Here is a 26319-nt window from a genome sequence, read left to right as displayed (position 1 = left end):
TCTCTCTCTCTCTCGCTCCTCTTCTTCTTCATCCTCGTCTTCTCCCTTCTTCTCTCTTTCTCTCTCATTCTGGGCCTTTTCTTTCTCTCTTTCCTCCTTCTACGGCAAACGACAGCTGCTGCGACCGCTGCCAAGACGCGTCGTTACCACGAGCGATAATACAATGGCCGCCGCTCTTCCTACGCGGTTATCACGCGCCGATCGCCGAGAGCGCCGATCCTCGGGAAATTATGGACTGTCACGATGCGCTCTCGATAACCGGCCCGAGGACGTCCGCGGATACACCCGGCTATCCCCCAGTGTCGCCTCGAGATTTCGTCGCGCGACGATTCTTCGATAAACCGCTTTTGGCGCGGCCTTGCACGCGGCCGAGCGAAGCGGAACGGCAAGACGCATTACGTGCACGGTGGCAGATTTAGATCACTATAGGAACCTCTAGGCGCTATTTCAGAAATTTTCAGGCCCTTCTTCCCACCGAGATAATTACAGGTTCCAAAGATATACTTGGCCGGCCTTCGAAGGTTTTAGTGGTTTTACCATGAAATTTCGCAAAATCGCCAAGACACTTAATTACAAAATATCGAAAATGTTGTTTTTAGTTATGCAATGTTACTAATCAATTAAGAATAAAAATTTGCAATAATGTCGATTGCATGCGTTTGCACTAAATTCAATGTTTCCGTCTCTCGTGATGCTCGAAAATGCAATACAATTCGAATATTAATATATTCGCACCAGATAGACTTGCATATCACGAAAACTGGATCTATCCGCGAATCCATATACGACATTCTGGAAAGAAATAGATACGGATTATCAGGAAGAAATTATTACGACTACGTGCACACACTCAGAAGATGTCGGTGCTGGAACTTTTTTAAATAGCGCATTCTATTTTTACGCAACAAATGTAGTTTTAATAACGCATGACCGTTTTTTTTCGCACGGTACTTTTATTTTATTTATTTGTGAACGCGCAAGTCTGTTTGCGCCAGCATTTTAATTGACTTCGATTGATTGCCGCGCAAAAGAGGAGCGCACGATAATTACCGAAGAGGCGGATTTATTTATTAACTGTTTACACACTTGAATGAGTTTTTTCGATTGACTCTCTATCGCACCGCTTTGTTTTATCGCTAATAATTTTAGCCAATATGTATACAATATCGATATGTACTTGAAAGTGTCCCTTTTTAGGCTAAAGTAAGTTAAATTAATGCCTAGATTTCAGTCGTTGCAAAAAGTTTCTTTAAGAAAAATAAGAAATAAAAAAGTTAATTCTTTATTTATTCTATTTAAAATTTTATATCATGCGCTTTTTAGTATGCGGTTTAAATGATCTTACTAAAAATGACTGACAAGAATATACGTGACGAGTCAAGTATATACCTTTCGAAAATACACTATTTCGAAAAAAAACTTTCACCATATTTTTGAAGATGTATCGAGTGTAATTTACAACTGACAGGTGAGATATTCGAATCCCAAAGGAATGTGTATCCTTCATATCCTTCGACGTGCACCGATGGATATCCACCTCGTGGCCTTTCGCTCTTTGGCCCCATCGACTTAGTCCACGATATCGTCGCTTACACCGGGATTCCATCAACGCGTTTCCACTTTTACGTGCCGGCACTCAGGCCCGATATTTAATTAACGACGCTCCGGCGCGACTCGAAGACGATATATAAAAGGCGTCTCTCTCTCTCTCTCTCTCTCTCTCTCTCTCTCTCTCTCTCTCTCTCTCTCTCTCTCTCTCTCTCTCTCTCTATCTGCCTCTCTGTAGAAATTTGCATCTCCACTCAAGTCACGTCGCGTATGTGGCTCTTACCCACACTCTCGCTTATGGTCACCACACGCGCACGCGTTAAGTCCCGACGGTTAATACTTAACGAACGATATCGTAAAATTCCGATCGCCGCTCGCCGGATCGAAATACGTCAGGTCAGTTTAAGTGGAAATGCTCGTAATTTTTTTCAAAGATTAAGGAGGAAGAAGGACTGTCAAAACGAAAGCATAATTAATCCGACGGAATCGTGTATCACTAAAAACAATATATCGCGTTGACGTATATGCTTCATATATTATATTTTACATCGTATATGTGAAGTTATTAAATGGAAGATATTTCCTGCTTGCTTCTTTCTTTCTCTTTCACTCTCTTTCTCACGCGTTATAACGTTCTTTTCTAATTTAACAAAATCGTGAGGTATCAAAATGAAAAATTAGATACATGTTTAGGGAGAATCGAGAGGGCTACTTCGGCGGTGAGGATCATTAAAATTTTACGTAGACGCATCACCGTATATTTTTACTTCACTACTATCTTCGCCTCATTCCCGCGGACGCTTGAGTAGCGCATTCGCTTTATGGACGTACAAACGAAGGGATCATAAAGTCACGCGGACGTCGCTTGCCCGCGCGAGCGAGGAACGTCGGAGCGACAAAATCGTAATCTCGGTGACACGTCGGATAATTATTCGGATATCCTCGAGAAGAATGCCCGGGGTATCTTAGATACCTTTAATGGGGCAAGCTTTCAGCCGCTTATCTGGCCAAGGCTCACTCGGGGCTTTTACCCCGGGGCCCCGCTCTCACCCGCGCAGATAAAATATACACTCGTGACATATCCCCCCCCACTCTTCTGGCCTTTCCCCCCGCCGCCCGATATAATTAACCGCTATCGCCGCGAGAGCGAATGGCCCCCGTTTTTCTGTCTTTTATTTCCCTTCTTTTTTTTTTGCCGGATCGAAATTCCATTACGAGCCATTTATTTTATGCGTGCGTGATCGCCGTCCTTACGAAGAGAGAGCGGACGCGCGGTCCCGATAAGGGACATCGGCTACCCTGGACTAACGTCGTTACGTTCGCGAATGAACGTTGCGAAAGGAGAAATGGTAAAGTTCTCTCGATGGAAGATGCCCGGGGATCTGAAGCCCAAGGGTCCCTCCCCTTCCCTTTTACGGGAATTGTCATCTCAGTTTGAAGGAGCCCCGCGAAAATGCAGCGTCACGCGCTCGATTTTTTTACCGCTTGCAAAATAAATAAGAAAACTTTTTATGTCACTTCTTAGTTCAACAATTAGTTGAATTAATCTTAATTATAAAACAAAGGGATTTTATATAAGCAAACTTCTTAAGGAAAAACTTTCAAAAATATAACTCATAAAAAATATATCAAAATTTTTAGTTCACAGTTTTTTTTATGACTCCCTAATTTGATGGTGTAATTATTTTATTTTTTATTATATATAAAGCAGGAAATATAATTAATATAGATAATTCTACGTAATAATAATGAACGAAATAAAATAATAAAATAAGATAATATTGATGGTAATGATTCATAATTAATTACAAATTCTAAATTGCAGAGTTATATATTCCAACGCGCAGAGATAAATTACGTAAATTATCTTAATGTATCAATACATCACCGGCCGAGTCATTACGTCAGGAATTTATTCCAATAATTGTGTACATGCGTAAATTAATTAAAATGGATTGACAGGACGCGAGATTGCTCGCTGGGCAGCTCGATTTCCACGCTCGCTCCTGCTAATAAACCTTAATTAACGATCGCTATCTCGAATAATTTTCCTGGCGGGTCCCAATCGCGGGACTTCAACTTAAGTTAATCAACGCTCTTTCAGCAATGAAAATATGAAAACCGCGATTTTTTCTCGAGGGAGAGGAAACGCGCGCCTTTGTGCCGCATACGTAACGCGAAGGAGACGGCAGACGATATATGTTTCAAGCGTTCGTGTGAAAATGACAAGAGATAACGAGCTGACGCGGGAATATGACGAAAGTGGACGAGGGTACAACGCCGCGATATAGATTATTATAATTTAATATTTTCAGAGTTGCTCAAACGAACTCAAAGAGCGAGTCACTCGAGCACCGTCAATCCGTCTCCGGGAGTTAATCCCGCGAGAGCACGGTTAATCCCGCTGGATTATGTCACGCCACAGTATTTAAGCGCCGGGGCGCGCTCGTGAAACTCCTGTACATTCGCCTAGATTTAGTAAATACCCCGTGGTTTCGCCCGTGGTAGAGATTTTTATCCATTCGATTTCGCGAGCACGTTGCGGCTCATCGGCGCCTTTCCGCACTCGGTGAATTTATAACTATAACGTTAACAATTAATATTAATTAATATATATATCTAAAATTTACGCGTGTTACGTGTGGGAAATATCTTGCAATCTTTTAACACGTTCTTTGCGCGCACATATTTATCGTACTATGTGTGTAATGCACATATTATATAGATATAATCTTAGCTAAGTGCATGCGGCACTCTTAACAAATTCTGACACGTAAAGCTAACTGTTCCGGAAGAAAAGAATGTGTTAAGATTTTGCAACTTTTGCAGGAAATAAAATTATGAATTGAATATTTTAAAAATTCTCTTCGCGATAAAGCATTGCTACCTTATTATATCAGGAGTATTCCTGCAGTTAATGGACCCTCGATTATTTTCCTCGTCATTTCGGTAGCGGGTAGAGGAAGGAATCAATGCCCGCTTAATGAAATGCGTCAGCGCCGCACCATGCTGCTGGCAGTTATATGTTGTCGTGCCAGCTTAAAAAAATCTCGACGCGATAAGGGTGCGCACGCTGTGGGATCCGTCTTGAGTGGTCGTCTGATTTCTTAGAAACTTTCTCCGCGTGGAATTTGGTCGATAGGAATCATATGCAAAGGATTGAAAGAAAAAGAAAAAGGTCTTTATTGAAGTTCAGCAGCTAGATGATACATCTTTGTCTATAACTATATCTGGATTATCAATCAAGGGCAATATATAATTCTCGTATAGCCACGTTATATGAATGTTGCATTAAGATATTCATATGCGATTATTATGCAACTTTTATGCGTTGTTATGTCAGCGTTTCATAACTGTAACTGTAAGATACGTGCCGAGGCATGTATCATTTCGGCCGAAGCATTCATCAAAGTAATACTTCGTGGAAAGATGAAACATCTTTCCGGATGTACCTTTTATTTAATGTCTCGCGGTATCTCTACCGCATGCGGGCAAGCTGCTATTCCGCTTCCGGCGTCGATCGGGACTATTTCTGCCTGCTCGGCATAGGAGAAAGCTTCGATATCTCGCGACTACCTGTAAAAAGAGTATAGATATGATTACGATTTGCATACACGCTACGCGAAAGGTCTCCGCTCTTATCTTTCCCTTAGCGTACTACTAAAATGTATAAGAGGCAATAGTCCTTATCGATTTCCTGGAACTCGTTAATATCCCGCGCGATACTAATTAACGTGACGCACGGGTCATCGCTCGCGCGCTTCCGGTAAAATTTGCGGTCCGAAGCAACCGCGGCTTCCATTGTGGAAAGACGAGTTAAAGTCCAAACGCGCGACATTATCTTTGTGTTAGTTAAAGCGACCGAGATCCTTAATTACCGCGCGGCATTGATTGAGAAAAATCCGAGAGAAATCTGAGAAAAAGCCTTTTCCGCGGATCCGGTTTGTTGGAATCCAGTTACACCACCAGTTTGCATGTCAATACCGCAAAAACGCAATTTACGCGGTGTAAGCGGAATTGTTGCCGAGGAATCTCGATATTGACTTGAAGCGACTCGAAGCGAGAAGCTAAAACGCTATGCAAATCAGTTCTCAATCATTTCCGGTATATTCAAGAACAATTCCTTTCTATATAGTATAATTCATATAATAATTTAGAAAGATATTACATTAACACAAAAAGATCATGTCAATATATTGGATAATTGTGAAAGATAATATTGGTTCTCCCAGATCGTGTAATAACAATTAATTTAAATAATTTAAAAAATATATATACCTTGAAATTATATGATTAATAATAAAACACATAATTACATACATAATTATTCGTGCTAAAAATATCGCAATTTCTAACAGAGATTCGTTTTCTAATATGCCTCTTCTAATTTACATTTCTTGAACGTGCCCTATCTTCTAATAATTATTCGCTGTTATATATTCGCTTCGGTCTCTCCCCAGTTTCAGTGATCGCGAGTTGCCGAGATTGCCGGGGGGAGGGAGGGAGGGAGGGGGGAAGGAGGGAGGGAGGGGGGGGGGCGAGAGAGAGAGAGAGAGAGAGAGAGAGAGAGAGAGAGAGAGAGAGAGAGAGAGAGTCAAGCTGGTTTTGGTCCACAGGAGGCACGTCTCAATATTTGGGAAGATATAATCGGCTTATAGTCTCGAGCCGGTAACTTAGGACTGAGCCCTACCTGCTCGCGTTCGCGTTCCACGGACGTGACACGTGAACGAGTCCCGATATCTTTTCGGGAGAATGAGTAACAGGAGAATTCGGAGGAGGAGATAACGGGAGTGAAAGGGAGGGGAGTGAAAAGACAAGGAAGGAGAGAACGCAAGTGAAGGGAGAAAGGAAGGAGACGGTAGAGGAATAAGGCCCCCACAAACGTCGTATCGACTCGGTAAGGAACACAAGATTTCAATTACTCGGCTACCATTTCATCAAACCGGGACTTCAAGCTCTCCTCCTGCTGCCTGCAGGATCCATCGAGGAAGCCACCATGTCACCTCTAACGAACGACGAACGACGGACGAGACTGCATACCGGGCGACTTCGTCCTTTTTCGCCTCTCAACCCCCTTCTTCTTTGTCGGTTTTAGGGACCGCATGGAGAATATTCGGGGAACTCGTAAATCGATTTTTTCCTTTCCGAGCCACGCGCAATTTCCGCAATATAAAATGCCCTAGGCATTTAGCAAATTTTGTTTCAATGTTAACGTTTTAAAAAATATTTTTTAAAAGAAAAAAGAAAAGAGAGAGAGAGAGTTTAAATTTTAAATATGCTAATTTTAAAGAGCTCGAGTCTAAAAATTATACTTTTATTAATCTTTCCATGGATAATTGAAAATTGATATTATTTATTCAGAAACCTGAAATTTATTTTATCAAAATTATTTAATATTTTATGTGATGATATCAGTCGAGCTCTCTAGTTGCGACCACGAACTGTACGGCTTCAATTAAATTAAATGTCACGAAATTCGAATGGAGAATAAATCCACGGTAATTAACAAATCATAGCAAAAAGCTAATGCGTCGATATATTATAGTATGATTTAGATATGCAACGTGTTAAAGTTCACGAAATGACAGCTATATCCGAATGTGTATATCCGGCTACATCTAATTTTAAATATATCTATTTTTAGATTAACTGCTGTTTTTTAGATTGACGTTATGTTTTTAACTCTTAATATCGTTGAAATATTTTAACTTACTGATAAACACATTTCAAGTTTCATCGACATTCTAACAAAATAATGTAGAGATAATCGTGTGTTATTGTAATATAAACCAAACGCGAGTGCAGGAAAATTGAATTTTCCTGTCATTATTAGCGTTTATACTGAATATATGTGTATGTTTATTGAATTGATTGTTAAGTGAAATCGTTTCGTTGATCTCGGAAATACCGGCTTCATAAATCGGGAAATATATATATTTTAGATTTGATTTTGGTTTCACGCATTTCGAAGTGCAGAAATAAAATGAAAACGTGCAGTTTTACTTAGTTTTCGAAAAGACTAAAAGAAGTCGCTCATTACTTGATTCAAGACGAAGTTAACTCTTTTATTCTCCAACTAGTGCGAATAACTATAACGTGGTCGTAGACCCCCCCCCCCCCAATGCCCGTTATCTAGCAGGTGAGTTCCGCGCGCGAGACATTATTATTACGCTCCAGTCCGAAACTGGGTGAAATTAAAGGAAAACAACGTGGGCCGTAGTTTAAACGCACCATCGATAAGCCCGCGGGCCGGGCTTATTACTTTTTAATTAACGGCCGGCGCATTTGAAGCGTTTGTTCTTATCGACGGAAACACCGTTGCACCATTTTCCTATACCCTTTTTTATCCTCGCTTTTTTTTACTATAGTTGGACGGTTCAGCAGAAAGAGGACGTAAATTCGGGCCACGCCGTCCTGGAAATTATACATATATGGAAAATCGAGTGAGAAAAAAGTCAATTGTATTTTTTATGCAATCACATATAAAAGAAAAATATTTTAAAAGAAGTTCCGTATTTTTTGCCTTCTGCAGTATATCAGCATAGTTTAATGGAGAGAATAGAAATAAAAAATATTTTATTAAAACACTTAAAAACACTAAATTACTTAAAATAACTAAAAATAATTAACTTTTGAGCTCAGAAATTGATTATTAGTCGGCCGTAGATGGCCATACCGCTGGATATTCAATTCTTACAGCTCATTCATGCGTTTTCGCGCCCACCGGATCTCGCCGGGTTGTAACAACATTTATCGGGTCTGACGGGAATGTATGCGCCATTAAAATGTATCCTCCGATACATAATCGGCCATCGAATGAGATGAAATCGGCTCGTAAGCTGTAATAAAATCATAACGAGATTGTGCCGCGTGGGCGGGGTACACGGGCCTCAATTATTTCGACCAGGCGCTTTGGAGAAGAGGGGTGGATTTCGAGGAGAGATAGGAGGGAGGGGAGGGGGAGAATGAACGCGAGTGGATTTAGAGCGACGCCATCGGGGGGGTTTTACGCCGGGTATTATTTTACAATTTTATAGGGAGAGACCGTGTTTCCGCGTTCCTGAATTTTACAGAGGGCATATGTACCCCGCCCCTTATATGCTCTCCTTCCATCCCCGTTACATTTTACGTGCTTCCTCGCGCGGCATAAGCTACCTCGGCATAATCTCCAGCAGGGAGAAATTGTTCGCCTATATTAGGTATCCACTAGTATCCAGTTCGCGAGTACACGCGGCTGGTCGACGATTAATCGCGAACGTCGTGAATTAGCTACGTTCGAATTCGAATTCATTCTCTTCGCAAATGAGCGTGGAATTAACCGTGCGATGCTTATTGTTGCAGCTGTGCTCTCGGTGCAAATATTACACGTTTCTAACTGTCGAGTATCGTATGCTTCTGTTAAAATTATTGACAATCAACATTGTCACTGTTATTAATAACTTATACAGTTTTAATCATCATCTCACATTACTAATATATATATATATATGTTAATGTATAAGTTAAATATATTAAAAACTATCAAGTTATATATATTTTAAGAATATAATTTTACAATTTGTATAGACAATTTATTTGTCTATACAACCATATTTTATATATTCAAAATGAGTTTCGATAAATAACGAATATTGTTTTAGCCTTTTGCGTTTTTCTATTTCGAAAATGTAAACGGACGAATTATACACGTTGAATTACACTGATAAATATAACTCTCCGTCTCACGTGAAATATAGGGGTCGTTTAACGTGGAATAAGTGAATATGTAGCAATTCTCTGAACATTTGGTCTTAATTTACCGATTTGTTTGCCGAGTATCCGGTTGTGGTGAGGTCTGACATCATTCTTATACGCATCAGTTGGGTATAATATCCTCAACATTCTCACAGAATATAATTGCTGGTGAAGATATTTAAGACGTCGTTTTCCTTTTCGAGCACACATATGCTCTCTCTCTCTCTCTCTCTCTTTCTCTCTCTCTCTCTCTTTCTTTCTTTCTCTCTTACCCCTTTTCTCTCTCTCTTTCTCTCTTTCGTTCAGTCTCCGCCATAATAATTGCGACGATGAGAACGACAAATGCAGAGTCATTCTCCGCGCTGTGGCACGTTTTATTGCGACGAAATAATCAGTTAATTTCGCGACGACTCTCCCCTTTTTTACAACGAGCTTTAAACGGTACTTAGTCATCGTAATGTTTCAATAAACAAATGTGATGATTATTTGTTCCTCGTTCCTTGTTCGCGTTTAAGTTAGACAGTTAATACGTGCCTTTCGTATTAAACGTTTATAAAAAGTTTTATTTAATATAAATTACCTTTTTTTTTAAATTATATATTTTAATGATTGATATATATTAAGTAAAACTGTATTATGTTCTATATACTTATATGATTAATACGTGTTAAGTAAACTCGTCATATAATAACAAAAATGTTCTTCAGACTGCGTTACTTATGCACCTGCACAGACAGGATTTCGAATAATTTCAATTACGATTTTAATTGAGTTCGTCCTACTGATATAATATCGATTATATGTGAACAAACAAAATATATTTAGAGTACAGTTGCGAAAGATTAAATTATTCTATTATTAAAAATATAATTTGTGCAGAGAGAGATTAAATTAAGAGAGACTACGATCTCGATGCATTTCTCGCGCACGTCAACACAGGCTCAGATGTCTCGGCGCGTTTCGGACGGATTGAAGGTCCATCGTGCCCCCGTCCCCGCGCATTTCGCGAGCCGTCGACGCAGGATAGAGCGGCCGTCGCGCGAGACGGAACGGAGGGCTGCTGCGTGCTGCCCCGGCTCTCCCGCGACGAATTTACTGGTCGGACAAAATTCAACTGTCATTCCAAATAACTATTTACAACTTGGCCGAGAAGCCAAGGCATTCTTGCATACGTGAGTACGCGCGCGTCGGCTTCTGTCTGGCTTATATCTACTGGCCCGGGCCTGCCATGCCCGGGAGAGGGGCCCGCCTGCATTTCGCCTGCAGGGCGGTCTGCCCTCATTAGACACCACTCGCTCGCGCACAGACACGTACACGCGTCCCTCAGCGTGCAATCATCCTCCGAGATCTCCGTCATTCCCTCGAATGACTTTTCGCCTTTCGTGCTGCGCGGCCGGGCCGTGCCGTGCCCGGGGTCCGACGCACGCCCCCGGTGGGACCCGATGACCGGGGCCAAAATCTGTCCCTTTCGCCCCCTCGTCTCGTCGACGATTATATCCTGCGAGAGGAATCATTATCTATAATCATTGCTCGAAAATCCTGCACGTATGCACAAGTTCGTATTTATATGCCATGCAATACACGTCTATATCTCTCGAATCTTATATCTTTTATTATATATCAAGAAAGAGACAAGTTTCCCAATCGTGTTATCCATTTTATGTTTAGAAAATTTATTTTATTCGAAAGGCTGGTACACATAGGTAAATTTGTTTGCAATATAATATATATATATAGGCACATTGTTTTGGGATTGCACTGCAAATCCAAGTGTGTTATTTTTACATGCATAAACGTCTATATAGAAATGACTCATTTCACTGAAGCTCTTTTTACATGTTTTTTCATGTGTTAAATTACGTCCTTTTATACACGTTTAATCGTATTAAATTAAAAGTTGATATGTTCAATTGTGTTGAATGACATGATTGAAAATGGCAAGAAATGTGTAAGAAGAACTAAAAATAACACGCTTGGAGTGTAAGAAGTTGACGTAGCACCTGAGAGATATTCAAAGCTTTGAATACTACATCACCTCCAGTTTTCCATCATTGATCATGCGATATGATAATTAATTCTGAAGATTCGTTACACGGAGTTCTCCAAAGAGAGAGTTGACGAGAGCAAACAAAGACGTTTCTTGCGATCAAAAATGATTCACGATTGGACGGAAATCTGGCGTTACACGTTCCGGCGCAGATGCAATCTCTTCCGCGTGTTCCTTTTTAATTCGCCCTACCTTCCTTCGTCGCGTCTTTTCCCAGGTTGTCTCTCCAGTCGATCGTTCATTCGGATATTGCCAAATATCTCGGGCGGATAAGGCAAGCAGGGCTGTCTCCATGATGCTTTGTCCGGTGTGTACAATGGCGCACGACGGGAGAATAATAAGAAACCGGAGGATTCCCGATTGAGGCAGCGGAGGGAATCATGGAGGGAAAGGCGGGAGACAGAAAAAGAAAAAGAGAAAGAGAGAGAGAGAGAAAGAGCAGAGAGGAAGATGAAAGTTTTGAAGACTGCGAGAGACAAAAGATAAACTCGACCGACTCCGAGATACGACCCATATTTGTATATTTCTACTTCATCTCCTATCCTCCCTCCGTTCTTTTATCCTCCATCTTCTTTTTGTTATACGATTTTTCAGCCTCTCAAAATGCGACCGAAATATAAGCCGAAGTATTTTCATTATCGACGATTAAATAACTACCTAATTCTGTCTCGATTTAAGTTTATCCAATAAGTTCATCGGGAAATAGTATAATGTATATCGTAATGAATGTTTGATGCAATATCGCTAGCCTGTGTATGTTACAAAGAAAATTATGTTTTTTCAGAACTACCGTACTTACGCAAAGTCGCCGGCATACCTGTCAGGATGCATCGAATTCATGGTCGAGTGAATCCAACGGTACGTATCGACGTGGCAATCATAATATATGTACAAATGCTCAGTCTGTTGGAATCTAGCGTTAGTGACAAGAAACGCCTCTCTCGAACGTGCGATCAAGCCCTGCGGGGCTACCTCTGACATATGCATAATTGGAATCGTTCTTCGATGACGTCAGGTATACTATACGCAGGGCAATGTCAATATCCTATATATTTTATAAGCATATACCTGTAATTTTCTTTTACATATTACACACAATTTTAGCATTCTGCATTAACATATATATTCTAGAGAAAATATTCATGATTGGTAAACATTTTCTTTTAATATCACACATATAAAATTATAAAATATATAAGACACCTAGAGTGTATATATGCAAAAAAAATTTAGAACATTCTGACAGTTAAACTACTTACACAATTTGACTTTTGTTAAGAAAATATAAATTTTAATTATCGTTAATCTTTTTGGAATATATTTATTTTTTATTTTGATTATATATTTCTCAATTAAAGTGGACTTTTATTTAATAAAAATCGTAGTTTCTTTATTTAAAACATTAGTCGCTAAAACATTGATCTTAAACTTTAGATTTGCTTAGGGTGAACACAATGCCATTTATAATGCCAATGCTGAAAGATATAATTATGCGTAATCTTCAAAGATATGTTCAAGTACGTGAGAGATGCATCCTCAGAATGTATAATTACGAGTAAAATGCCTAATGCACGACAAGTTGTTGTCATTCTGAATGAATAGAAAGTACAGAAACTGACGTTATTATCCAGTCATCAAAGATGTGATTATAAAGCTATTATTAACTTCATAATTATTTATGTACACACATTGAGCTCCTCATGGATACGACGAACATTTACTACTTTAAACACTAAAATGCGAAACGTAGAGCACCTTTACTTTTTATATTTTTATATTCGCTGCCGCAATATTAATCTATTACCTTTTTGCACTAAATTATTTCGTTTTTCAAAGTGTTAACAAGCAGCAGGAACCAAAATTACACTCTCTTTCATGTAGGTTAGTACGTTCGCCTTAATAAATTCGCAAATATACCTTTTTACAAGGTATCCAACTTTGATTAAAACAGTACAGAATCAACCGCGTAATGACTGTTTCAAATCTTGCAAAACCACGGAGGACGGGTTCCCACATTCGCGTGAATTCACGTCCCGCCGCGCGCGCGTCCGAACCGCGCGGTTCTCTATAAACCCAGCAGAAAATCGCAGCAAAAAACATCACAAAGTGACTTTGTAATACACGACGGTTCATTTCGGTTTGGCGAAACACACATGGCACGCCCGATCCCGACACACAGTCGATATTCCGCAGTTACGAGCACGTAACCTCTGTTCGTAATAACTCTCTTGATCCCTCCTCTTTTTCTCCCCTTTCTCTCTTTCCTTCCTTTTCTTTCTCCCTTCCTCCCTTTTCTCGCTCTCGTTCCCTTCGGAGGTCCGCGAGAACCTGCCCCGCTGGTCGGTTTGCCGATGCTTCTTCGTAGTGGAATTCTCTCTCTCTCTCTCTCTCTCTCTTTTTCTCTCTCTCTTTCTTTCTCTGCACGTCTACCGTTTACACGAGCAACACACCGTTTCAGTCCCTTACCGATCTTGTTGTTGAGATAGCATCGCCGAACATACGTGGACACGTTTTGTCTTCTAATGATCCAAATAGAAATTATTCTGGGCCGCCTACGGAGGTTGACCCTCAACGATGTCTTCTCTGATGCATTCGAGGAAGCATTTCTTATAATGCGTGCTTGAGGATATTTGTCAGAGAGCTTTATAATATGAAATAATTTTTCTGTTCAATTAATAAGCTAATTGAGAAACAAAATAAAATAAGAGAATAAGACAAACTCATTTCTCAAAAAAAAGGAAATAGATAATTAAAGGAAATAAGAAATTACAGGCAGCATTTATATAAACATTTTAAAAGATAAAATGCTACAAAAATTAAAGCTTTGTGAGGTATTTAACTCAATGGATGAATGTAAAATAATTATTTGCATAAAACAGAGATTTTGATGTCAAATCTAATACTATGTATATATATTACATCTAATATAATGTGAAATTGTGCGTGTATACATATGCGTATATGTAGGAAAAATTACTGACGCATACAGATTCCGAGGATAAAATTATAAGCAGTAGAGAGAAATAGTTTTATTATCTGCTTCCGTACAATTTAATATTCCTTAGCTTATGTTGAAATGTTGAAATGACGTTACCGTGTCAACTATTAATCCACTCGGATAGGATGCTCTCTCTCCTGTATTTAACCGCAAGGAAATTCCAGCTGTCTAGTTTCACCCAGCGGAAAGACAAATATCGGGTGCTTTTCGAAATTTACGAGAATTTCGAGGGTCGTTCTCATAAATCGGCGCGCTTCTCCTCGAGAGACAAAACAACGCTCGGCGTCACGCGAAAGAGCAAAAATAAGAATCAGCCGGGAGAGGGAGACTATCCAGAGAGCCGCGTGGCGTCGAGAGGCGTCGAGACGCTAAAGTGGCGAGCTCCGCGGAGGGAGAGAAAGCCACGCGGTTTAACGGTTCGCGTTTTACGGGACGATCGAGAGTGGAAGAGACGAGGACTCGACGGAGGACTCCGAAAAAATCGTCGTAAATTTAAAGCAGCCCGTGAAGCACGCGTGCCGCCCTGTCTGGCAATCGGAAGCAATTCAACATACGGTTCTATGAGGCATGCGATGGAAGGAGAGGACACCCACGACTATGAAGAGTACTTTTTTCTGCGTGGACCACACCGGTTGATAATTTATCTCATCCCGCCTCGTTTCTCGTTGAACGTTGTGTTGAATAAAATTCGGAGAAATAGAAATGAAATTTTTGCCGATTATGTCGGAATTAATATCAGCTTTGTATCAACTATATATATGTGGACAGAATTATATAATAAATGAAGCTACATACGCAAAGAGCGGATATCATAGTAAAGCCGTGACATTACCCTTGCTTGCACGCCGTGTGTTTAAAGCGATTAAATATTGCATTATTACCTCCCATCTCGAGCCATCATGAAACGTTTGCCTACTTCAATCCGAAAATGTACGAAATAATTTATGTCGACGCGGGGAAATCCGCAGAGAGCGCGGTTGTAGCTCCACGCGGTATAATCGTCGCGCTAATTCGTGGCATCGAGGAGAACGCATGGGGTATGTTTTTCAAAATTTTACGCATTTTATACGTTTATTTGCGGCGCATTGAAAAAATAAAGCGTCGGCGAAAGAGGCAAAACTGCACGAGCGTGCGCTGTCGTAAATTCAAAGCAGGCAACGCACGCTTTCTTGTCATCGGTGCGCATCGGAAGCAATTTATAAATATGTGTCTCTCTCTGTGCCACGTGGCAGGAAGAAGAATCTTTATTACGAAAATCTGTCCGGTCTCTCTCCATCGACGCATTTCTCAGCGCGCGGTTCACCACCGCACTCATAAAATAATCGCATATAATTCGTCGAGCCCGGTCGAACCGCATCGCTCTCTCGCTACTTTGTCCGGTATAATGTCATCCGGTCTAATCGCGCGCTATTATTTTGATGTATGTCGTGGAGAGCGCGACGAGGAGAGGAAGGGACAGAGAGAGAAAGAGAGGAAGCCAGATCCCATTTCACGGAACACGAGCCGCGATTGTATTCGCGAAACAATGCGAATGTTATCGTAAATTACGAGCACTTGAAAATACAACGGGGTAAGAGGCGGAGGAGAGAGACGAGACGAGTGGCGCGGAAATAGAAAAAATCGCGGAGGGTCGTAAAAGTGGTAACTGGAATGGCCGATGTAGTGTAATATACCATCGCGCTGTGCATCGAAAACATAATAAAAGAAGAATCGAGATACGCCAAAAGTGAATCTACGAAAATGAACACCGATGCTGTAGCATTTGCTATAATTAGATATGCTTAAATGTTAAATATTATTGAATTCATGATCTAACGTCGTAACGAGCACATTGGTCTTCATTAGAAAAGCTTCGCAACATCATAAAGTGCATAAAATTGTCGAATCCCGACGAAAACGTTAGATTTTATTCTCTCCACTTAAAACATTCGCGCGGAGATTGTAATCTTCTCTATGGAATTCAGCGGTACTGGGGAACCTAACTTATTCAATGCTAAACCTAATTACAAAGTTCACGTGGCTTCATGTTGGAGATCCGGTAAATCTTTCATTCGTGAACGCGAGGCGCAACGAAAACGGCGGAACAATTTATACGGCGGAAAGCGACATCAGTCAGGGTCTCGACCCTCAACTAGACGGGAATGAATAGAGGTATAAATGTTTGGCGTGCTTCTGCACTGAGCTTTGTATCCGTGCACGCGCACGCCGCACGTGCGTGCAGCATTCGTATATAGCCATGGCGCAATGACTACACGGGCGTGCAACGGACGTACGCACACTAACGTATTGATCCACGCTCAATGTGTGTTGCACGACTGCACGACTCATTGAGTGTACACGGTCCCAATATTTGTATCATCCACGTGGACGTTGCGTTCCCTTCGCACGGTAGGATCAACGACAAGCGTGATTCATCCTCCTCCATCATCTGTAGGAATAACAGAATGATCGTTCTTTAGCCATTCGGCAAATTCGAATAATAAATAAATTGGGAATAAGCCTGTCTTATCAAAATGCTAAGGACACAACAGAGATATAGACAATAAATTATTTTAAACCAAGTAATATACACGCACTATATAGATGCTGAAAGATCGTGATATTTTCTTTTGGCGCTAATTTTCATTTTAGTTGACCAATTCATTACTTTAGCTTAACTATTTTTAATAACATTATGCCGCAGCTTTATTATGATAATATTTAGTAACGTAGAAAAATAATCTATGCTTCTAACAGTTATTGCTACTAACGCATGTAATATTAATTAAAAAGAAATAAAAAATGTGCCTCGTTACATTTTTCATTCCTCTCATTGCGAACCTAGAAATTTGTGCAAGCGGAATTATACTATCGTGTCGATTTGCCAGAGGCTAAATAGTGAGACTATCTCGCTCGGAATCTAATTTGTGCAATACGTTTTACTAACCAAATAACGTCTGTTTATTAAAAAAATAATAATAATATTAAACGATAAGTTTGTTGTTACATTGAGTAAGTATATAATATTATAATATTATGTTGTAGGTATATATATCAATACAATAATATGTATATTTTACTTGTTTTTCATTCAAAAATTACTGACTTTAACAGCCAGTTTTTAATGCAGCCCGGCTCGGGACGCGAAGTTGACCGGAAACATTCTTGCTTCATCTTCAGCTTCATCACGTTGAAGACGGCGCGCGAAATTTTAGGGCGCTGAAGGGACCGGTACGGTGACGTTCATTCAACCGCCATAAAGAACGAGTTTTTATTATTATTACGGACGATTAAATAGCTTAAGTGCCGCGTAATTACGCTAACATATTGGCGATTTTTGCGTAATATTCCGTCGGCCAGCCGACATATTTTTTTGAAGAAATTACACGAGATCTCGAGCCGTGCCGGGCTGTAGTCGCGTCCGCGTGTATAAAGTACACGCGAGACAAGGGGCATAACTGTCAGATGCATTCTAATGACGACGACGATTATATACGCGCTTTGATGCAACCCGAAGTGACGCGCGTGTAGCGTGACACGCGCAACGCACGCTACTCGTCGTTTACGTGCGTCGGTATACAATCCGATCTCGGGAGGGATCGAAGTTATAGTTGCAGGTTGCAGGAGAAATCGTTAAAAGAAAACATTTTACGTTACACGTTTCATTTCGTCTTATATACTTAGCTAGCGCTATCTTTGTCATCTAATTAGTGACATCTGTTTGAGTGCATGAGTAATTTCGAGACACGCAAAGTATCAAGAAATAATTGCTCCGCAGATTACTTCATATTTTTGTGCGTTATATAATATTACTGTGGTATTTAATTATGGTATTTAAATGTGGTATTTAATTAGCAAAAATATTACTTTGAATGCTCAATTAATTTTAAGGAGGGTGCATACTCTATATCGTATGTTAATTATTGAATAAATTATTTTGTGTTTCCTGCGTTATGCAGAACTTAACGTACTTTATTCCTACAATAAGTACATTTATATCCAATTCTTTTTATTAATTGGTTAAATAATCGTGTTACGTCATTGAATGGAATTTATAGTAAATCGAAACAACAAAGCGATTATTTTATAAATTGTTGTAAATACTTATATGCTTGAATTTCTTTTACCTTTTCACATTGCAATGTTGGATAGTCATAATTAAATATAACAAATCTGTGTGTGCGCTGATATTACTATTAAATAAATATTTAAAAAATAAGCAGTTGCGTGTGTGTGAATAAGAAGTGATTCAAATATGATTATTTGAATCGATATTCAAGAGAATTCTTACAAAGTTATTATTAAAATCGGAAAGAACTTTTTAGAGATTCCTGGAAAATCCATAGCGCCTTTAAATTGTTAGCTTAACATAAATCTTTGCTTGCAATGTTGCCATCGGTGCGGTGTTGCGCGAGTGTTGTCTAAGTATCTTAAAGTTCAATTTGCGAATAAACCTTCTTCTCGTACGCGAACTTTCGACTTCATTTAAGTTGTTTCATTTTCACTACAACAAAGTTGTTCCTTGAAATTTTCTCCGAATGCTCTGCTACTGTGTAGCCTTCAACTTTGCAACGTGCATTTGAGGCGAAATCTACGCACGCTTCTGTAATTTCGTAAATTCATGTTTTCAATACTTGAACGTCAAATAAACAGGATAACTTAGTAATCGAATTCATTAATAATGACATATGAACTATAATATAGATCATTGTATCGACAGTAAAATTTGTATTCGCGAAATTTACACTGCCATTTACTTAAAAATTTCAAAATTAGTTAAAAAAGCAAGGATTTTTATATGCTGTCATTTGATTGTTTCTGAAACACGCTGCTTTTCGGAATTTAATCAAATATTTAACTTTACATATAAAATTTAACTTTAGCATGTAAAATTTAGGAACGTAAATTGCAATGTTTACGAAATGGATTATTATATATAGCAAAGTATAATAAATTGCAATAAAATAGTACAAATATAAAGATACTTTAATTTACGGATGTTCTATAAATCCAAATTATAAACATGAAATTTCATACATTTTTCCTGGCTATTTTTATATCCTTCGAATTTCCTTGGAAAACATTATTACACGCAATAAATGCTTATTATCTATTTATTCTTTATTATGATTTAGCTAAAAAAACTAATCATTATTTTGTTTCAATTTATTTTAAAAATTGGCCTTTTTAAAAGTATTTAATATCTTAATATTGATATCGAGTTAAGTTTTCTTGACGAAAAGACAGCCTCCAAATTTATCATAATATATATCATCGAGTGAAGCATTATTAAAAAAAGAAATCAAGCACGCTGTAAATAAAAAATTAACCATAGAACTATAAATATAAGTATCTCGAGCGGTGGTTCCGCATTGATTCGAAGTGTTTCTCTCCCAGCACGGTGGATAAAACTCGTTCTCTGTCTGCGCGTCGAGCGTCGAACGGTCGAACCGATCCAAAAAGACATGATATCTTTAATATAGTAGTTGTGTGGAAGAGCATGCCGACGTATAACGTGAGAAACGAGCGGCTGCAAAAAGAGCGTCTACCCCTGCAATCCCCGCTACCGTCGCTGTCGCGCGTCTGACTATGTTCAATAACCTGCTCGATTACCTCTCATATACTCGCAACAACTAATGCGTAACGTTCAATCGTTTTAATCGTTAAAAATTTTAAAGTGGAGAAGAGAATTTTTACGAATTTCCGCTGTAAGAATTACTAAACCGCAAGGACTTCGCGTCCTGCAATCCTGCATTTATTGTAGACAAGTCTTTACGCGCAAAGCGACTTGCGGATTTATCAAGCGGAATGTTGCGACGGCAATTTCTGGAAGATAAATTACGTCTGCATACGCTCCGTGGATTTCTACTCGCGATGCCGCCGCCTCGCTATACAAGATTTCGCGGTCTGCCTGCGTGTACTCGCAACGTCGAACCTTGCTTCCGATGCGCGAACAAACACATCTCGGTTACATAAATCAGTTGTACCACGTTAATTGGCACGTGTTTGATTAACTTCCAGCTTAGTAAAAAAAATGTACCGCGGTGTAAACTGCAGGTTGGATGGAGTCCTTTACGCGCCTCTGACGCAATTATGTTTATCCTATTAAGATTAAATGTTAATTTCAAATTTTATTTCCTTAAATTAATATTTTTTATTCATTATATATATATATATATATATATATATAGTACATTTTTGTAATACATTTACATATATTCGCGCGTGAAATATTTTTTTATTTCTTTGGTTATAGTATGTGTTCTTAGTTTGTTTATATAGCAAACAATATTATTTGTTTGATATTAGAGCTATTTGCCCCTTCTCTCTCTTTCTCTCTCTAACTAAAATATATAGTTTTATTTAAAGATGCAACATTAACAATTATAATTATAAAATGTCCTTGTCACACGTATATATTTTTATAGAAATCTGATGTCTGCACAGAAAATATTTAAATCTCAAATTTGCTAATTTAATTTTTAATTAGATTACTGACGAAAATCGCATTTTAACGTAAATGCGGCGAATTAAACCGCGTTGGAGTATCTTCACCTTGATCCAGATTAGAGCTCGAATAGCTCGTTCGACAAAATGAATGCATCTGTTTATCCGTTTCTTAAACTACCTCGGCCCCATCGTTTGCGGAATTTATAGCGAATCGCCGACGGTCGGGATGCGATTCTTGTTCTAAACTGCGACGCAAACGAGATCTCGTGTTTTCGCTCGCTCTCAAACGATCCCAATGAGCTATCGAGAGACGATATAGCTGAAGAAGAAAATTTCCTAGCTTGATTATACATTGATAAATAAAATAAATGAAAGAATAAAGTAATTAAAGCATGAAAAGTGGTAACAAGTGTATCTTATTGCACAAAATAAGCCTTGCTTCGGTCTTGCTAAGATGTGATTAGAAAATTAATTCCTAGTAAAACAGAAATCTTGGATATTATAATTAAAAAGAAAGTATGTAACTGTTGTGGAGATAAATCATAAAATACAGATGTTACAAAGCATATAAATTTCACGTATAAGAGCAATAGATATCGGGATTAAGGAAGTGTTACTGAATAATATAACTCAGATTTAAGCAGAATGAATGCGAGTTAATTTTTGTTCATTCTGGACGTGGCGGATCACGAAATAATGCGACAGTCGGCGACAGCTAATTTTCCGGCTCCGCGTATGTGAGATTGTGCACGGGATTACTGTCCCGCTCGTAAAACACCACGAGATTTCCTGTGATCCGTTCCTGCCACCGTATAACAACTAACGGGAGAGACACAGGTAAAAGCCTACCGTTACCTTGAGCTTCCTTGAGCTCGATCTTGCTCTTTCGCATCAATTTCCCTCGTCCAAAGATTCAAAACCGTGAAATAATAAAATCACCAAGTAATGATTTTACTTATAGTTCTTAAATCAAGGATCTTTGTAAGAGTGCAATCTATTTTTATTACAGCTTAAAAAAAATTCTTTTGAATGATTTGTCATATACATCACACATGTAACGATATGTATGGATATCTTAATTCGTTAAGAATTAAGCTGAATAAAAAAACTGCAAAAAGCAAGCAACAATATTTTAAGTGTCGAATACACGCGTCATACGAGATAGTAATTCAGGATTACAATATGCTCACGTAACGTCGGTTCCTTTATCCCGATCTCGCAAGATCTTTCGGGACGTTCGATTCTCAATAAAGCGCACAGTCATTCAGGACGAGAGTCGACAGCGCGGCTTTTATATTATTGTCACTGGACATAACCCCGGTGTCGGGGTATTGCGTATGAACCGGCGCGCGGCCGGCCCGTACGATTAAGCAATAAACTATTTTATCTTCGATCTGCGCAGCGCCGGATAAGGATTCCGCACAAACAGTCCGCCGGCATCAGCTGACGGACGACGGTCCACCTTGGCGGACGATGGTCCGTGCGGCGGACGGTTCGCCGCGCCGGGGCCGTGACGCGGCTTCGTCGTGGGGCCCCGCTCAGGCCCGGCTCTCGGTCGGTCGGTCGGTCGGTCGGTCGGTTTCCCAGCGCCGGCGATTGCACGCAACCGGGACCCTACGCCGGGCCCCGGGTTCGATCGCTTAGTGTAATCCAGTCGGTAAAGTGTAAGTGGTTCACCTTGATAGGGCCTCCTCTACCTCGGGGCGCTCCACCTCCTCTCCCCCCTCGACCCCTCTGAGATCCCAACGTTGCTACCTTCCTCTATCGAGTCCTCTTCCCCCAACCTCCGGCCATCACCTTCTTTCTTCCCCCTGTCTCTCATTCTTCGGCTCTTCCTCTCGTGTCCTTCTCGCACGCGGAGGGCCCCGGCAGGGCTATGCGTTTCCTCCTTGTGACCCGAGGGCACCACGGGCTGTGGCCCGCCCATTTGTAGCGCCCATGTCTGCGACCAGCCGCCCGCGGAGCGATACACGATTCGCATGTGTGCGCGCATATATGGGAATGTGTGTGCCGGTTAGGTCGCACCGTTGAATAAATCCTCGAAATTTCGATTCCACATCGGTGTTCGGACAAATTTAGGTTCGATTAATTGCTCAGATAATAGAAAAGCTGTTTGAATCAGCGTTAAAAATAAGATATACTAAAAGCAAATAGCAACGTTGAATTTTTTAAGTTTGAAATTGCAGACTTTAAAATATTTTGAATCAGTGATGTTATTCTGAAGTTCCTGGATTTCGGTTTCTCGAACTTCGAAGATAAGACTTTTAAATCCTCTATTCTTTATCTTCAGATCTTGAGATCTTACTATCGTAAGTTCCTCAACTTGTCACTTTTTCAGACCTTAAAATTGATTTTAAAGTCTTCGAGGTTTCTCGGATCTATCTCTTTTAGTAACACAGACTTCTCAAATCTTCGGGAGTCTTCAAGAATTATTAAAATTTTGATCTTTTAAATTTTTACGTCGTTATATTCTTGAATATCTTTCTTCGCAATTTTATATAATTATCATCTATCCGAAACCAGCTGAAAATTTTGCACAAATTTTCACGTGAGTAACAATGAAATAATTTCACATCCAAGATTCGTAATCAATTTCGACGCTCTCCAGACATCTTCGTCCTTCTGCCATTAGAGAGATGACCAAGCGACATGTATACGCACGGCAGAGCTGTGTGCGTAAACGTGCGTTATAAATGCGCGTTCATACGTGCCGCGTAACTTTCTCGTGCTGATGCAGCCGTAGGAGAAAGAGAGAGAGAGAGAGAGAGAGAGAGAGAGAGAGAGAGAGAGAGAGAGAGAGAGAGAGAGAGAGAGAGAGAGAAAGGCAGAACGAAAGGAGCATAAGGCAGAGAGAGAGAGAGAGACCAAGGATGCAAAATGTCGTGCGCACACGCCCTGCCGTAATTGCAGTTTGCGTTTCTCACGCAAGGATCTTCGACGTGATCTTCGGCTTCGTACGAAGCTGCTGCTGTAGGAGAAGACGATAATTCCCGACGCGCGATAAAACCATTCGATTTATGTCGCGCGATTGAAAGACGACGATCTCGACGGATTTTGGCAAAGGACGAATTTAGCCTCTTTTCGATTGTTTAAATGTCGAGCGATAAAAATTAAGATTCGGACTAATGTAATAATTCGTACTGTACCAATTAATATTACATTCATATTTGACTTGGCGTACATGATTAGTCTAATTCAAGTGCAGAAAGTTAAGAAGTAGCGAACAGTAGAACTGTATATAATTAATCCACTCTTGATGATACCTGCACTTAAACAGAAACTCACCGGTCCAAAGACTTTTCTTTAGACGATTCATCCAGCATGAGAATCAAGGATAAATCCTATAAACCCGCATTAAGCGAATCGCAATGTATCGTCACGAGAACAAAGCAAACCTTATACACTTGTAACTGTGACAACAATCCCAGTTACGCTCTAAAGGCATTTGCTCGCTATCCTGGTTTCCACGAAAAGCAGAGGCTGTCAAAGATTCGTCACGTTATGTTAGCCGCGAGATGACACCGCGAAAGACACCGGAACCGTGGCCGTCCGATCGGTCCGAGAGGAACAAGTCGATCAGTCTTGACGAGTCTGCTTGACAATGCCAGAAAAAAAATGGAAAAACAAGGAGACAGCTATTGCGGCAGATTGCGTATACGTGCGCGGAAACGAGAGAGAGATCGATCGCCATATTATAAAAGTTAATCGCACCGCCGGTCGCTGACAAAGAGCGTTTCTGCCGTCTTCTCTCTCTCTCTCTCTCTCTCTCTCTCTCTCTCTCTCTCTCTCTCTCTCTCTCTCTCTCGAGTAATCGAGGTGGTATGCCCGATAGTGGACGTGCGGGGTTACCGCCAGGTTGATAGGTAGGTAAGTAACGCCTGGTTTGAGCCCACCGCTAATGGACGCGTTTTTCGCGGCGGAAGTAAAACGCCGGCTTCGCAGGGACGTCAATCCGTCCATCGGCCGCGACTGATCCCGAGATCGAGCGTGTCGCCGATTGTGCGCGTCGGAATATTTCGTCGATTATGGTTCAGTCATCTCTGCTGCTTGGCTCGTCGAACTGATTGTGTTAAGTAAAATGAAATAAATTTGCCTGCAAAATCGGAATGTCCGAAAAGCAAGTTGCCTCGCTCAGAATTCTAATAATGATTCACAGAAATCCACCAGGAAAATCTTTTTTTCAGAAAAAGGCTGATTATTTTTAGACTTCTTTTAATTCTTGAATTTTGTAAGTTGTGTTCTCCTTAATAATAGACTTCCATATACCGCAGTATACTTTTCTTATAACAGAAGTTTAAATTATTAAATTTTAATTTAAACTTTTTCACGTTGCACCTTTATATAATAATACGATTGAGATTAAATTAGAATTAGTTCGGACGATTTTTTTTTTTAATTCATGGCAAGGCCTTATTGTGGATTATACTCCCGATATATTTCATTTCATTATTAGAAACGCCCTTATACGCAGTCTTAGACCTATTTGTTGACGACAAGCAACTCGGATATCTGAACGTGACGTTAACTCGACCGCTGCTGGGTAGAGAGACTGCATTGGTGAAAAAAGATACGGAGGCGGCAGAAAGGGCAAACGGAGCACTAAACTATGCTCGAACTAATTATCGAAGTTCTGGGAACGGATAGGTAAAACCATTATACAAACGATATTTACAGAGTAGGATCATCCGTCGTTCTGACCTCACTTCTCTCCTGTCTTTTCTCACGTTTCTTCACACAAGAGTCCGCGACTGACGTGACTCTTTTTGCATGACGGCGAACGACGCGAAAGCACGACGATAAAGAAATAATTGGTCCCCGCGGGAACATGTTGGAATGAGAATATAAATTGATTTCGATTGTAGGATTGTATCACATCGTCGAATACTCGCGGAAGAAAGTCTGTTTCGAAAAGTGATGTTTGTTACTAAAAAAATCAAGTACGTTACATAGCTCAAAAAGTGATAGAAAATTTGTAACAAGCAGTGGAAATTTATACATAAATTTAATAGTTCTTAATTGTTATAATTCTACATATTTTTGTATAGAAATTTATATGATTTAACGTGGCAAAAATAATTCTCTCTCTACAATGTTTAAACTTTACTGAATTTTGAAATATTAATACAATGACTAAAAAAAATATTTGTCTTTTTTGTCTATTCAAAGCGTTTGTTCCATCCATGATTTTAAAAGAATCGAGATTGAGAATGAACAATATTCTTCTTTATCGCGAAGAGAGCTTGATTATAGTTTGGAAACAACGTACGCCGATGAATTAGCGGCGAGTCTTCGCCGCATTTTGTCCTTAGGAAGCGAGTTAGCTCGAAACGAAATGTCGCTCGTCGAATTGAATTATTTCATGCCATCGTCGTCGTCGTCTTTCCGAACGGACGTATCGAAAGCAACCGATGGCAGCAAAGGGGAATGATGATGAGGAGGAGAAGAGGAGAGGCAAGAGGACGAGAAATAAAAGGAGGACCACTCGACGGTTTATACCTCCGGCTACTGCATACGCATTTATTATAATCCACGAAATCCCGAGGAGAAGATTCTGCGAGTTACC

The 26319-nt window shown here is 39.9% G+C and overlaps 1 protein-coding gene across 1 annotated transcript in view; it reads right to left on the bottom strand.

Annotated features, from left to right (window-relative positions):
* Positions 1-4707: 4707 nt before the first annotated feature.
* LOC143896910 (uncharacterized) overlaps positions 4708-26319 on the bottom strand; it is a 254871-nt gene continuing 233259 nt past the window's right edge. The window contains exon 6 of the mRNA XM_077405074.1: positions 4708-5124. Within this exon, the coding sequence (XP_077261200.1) occupies positions 5075-5124 (50 nt within the window). The 3' untranslated portion in view covers positions 4708-5074. The remainder of the gene's footprint in view (positions 5125-26319) is intronic.

Source organism: Temnothorax americanus, unplaced genomic scaffold, assembly GCF_048541705.1.
Source record: "Temnothorax americanus isolate GAGA-0224 unplaced genomic scaffold, ASM4854170v1 Scaffold2, whole genome shotgun sequence".
Taxonomy (NCBI): domain Eukaryota; kingdom Metazoa; phylum Arthropoda; class Insecta; order Hymenoptera; family Formicidae; genus Temnothorax; species Temnothorax americanus.
Note: the sequence above shows the minus strand (reverse complement) of the source record. Positions and strands in the feature narration are given on the sequence as shown.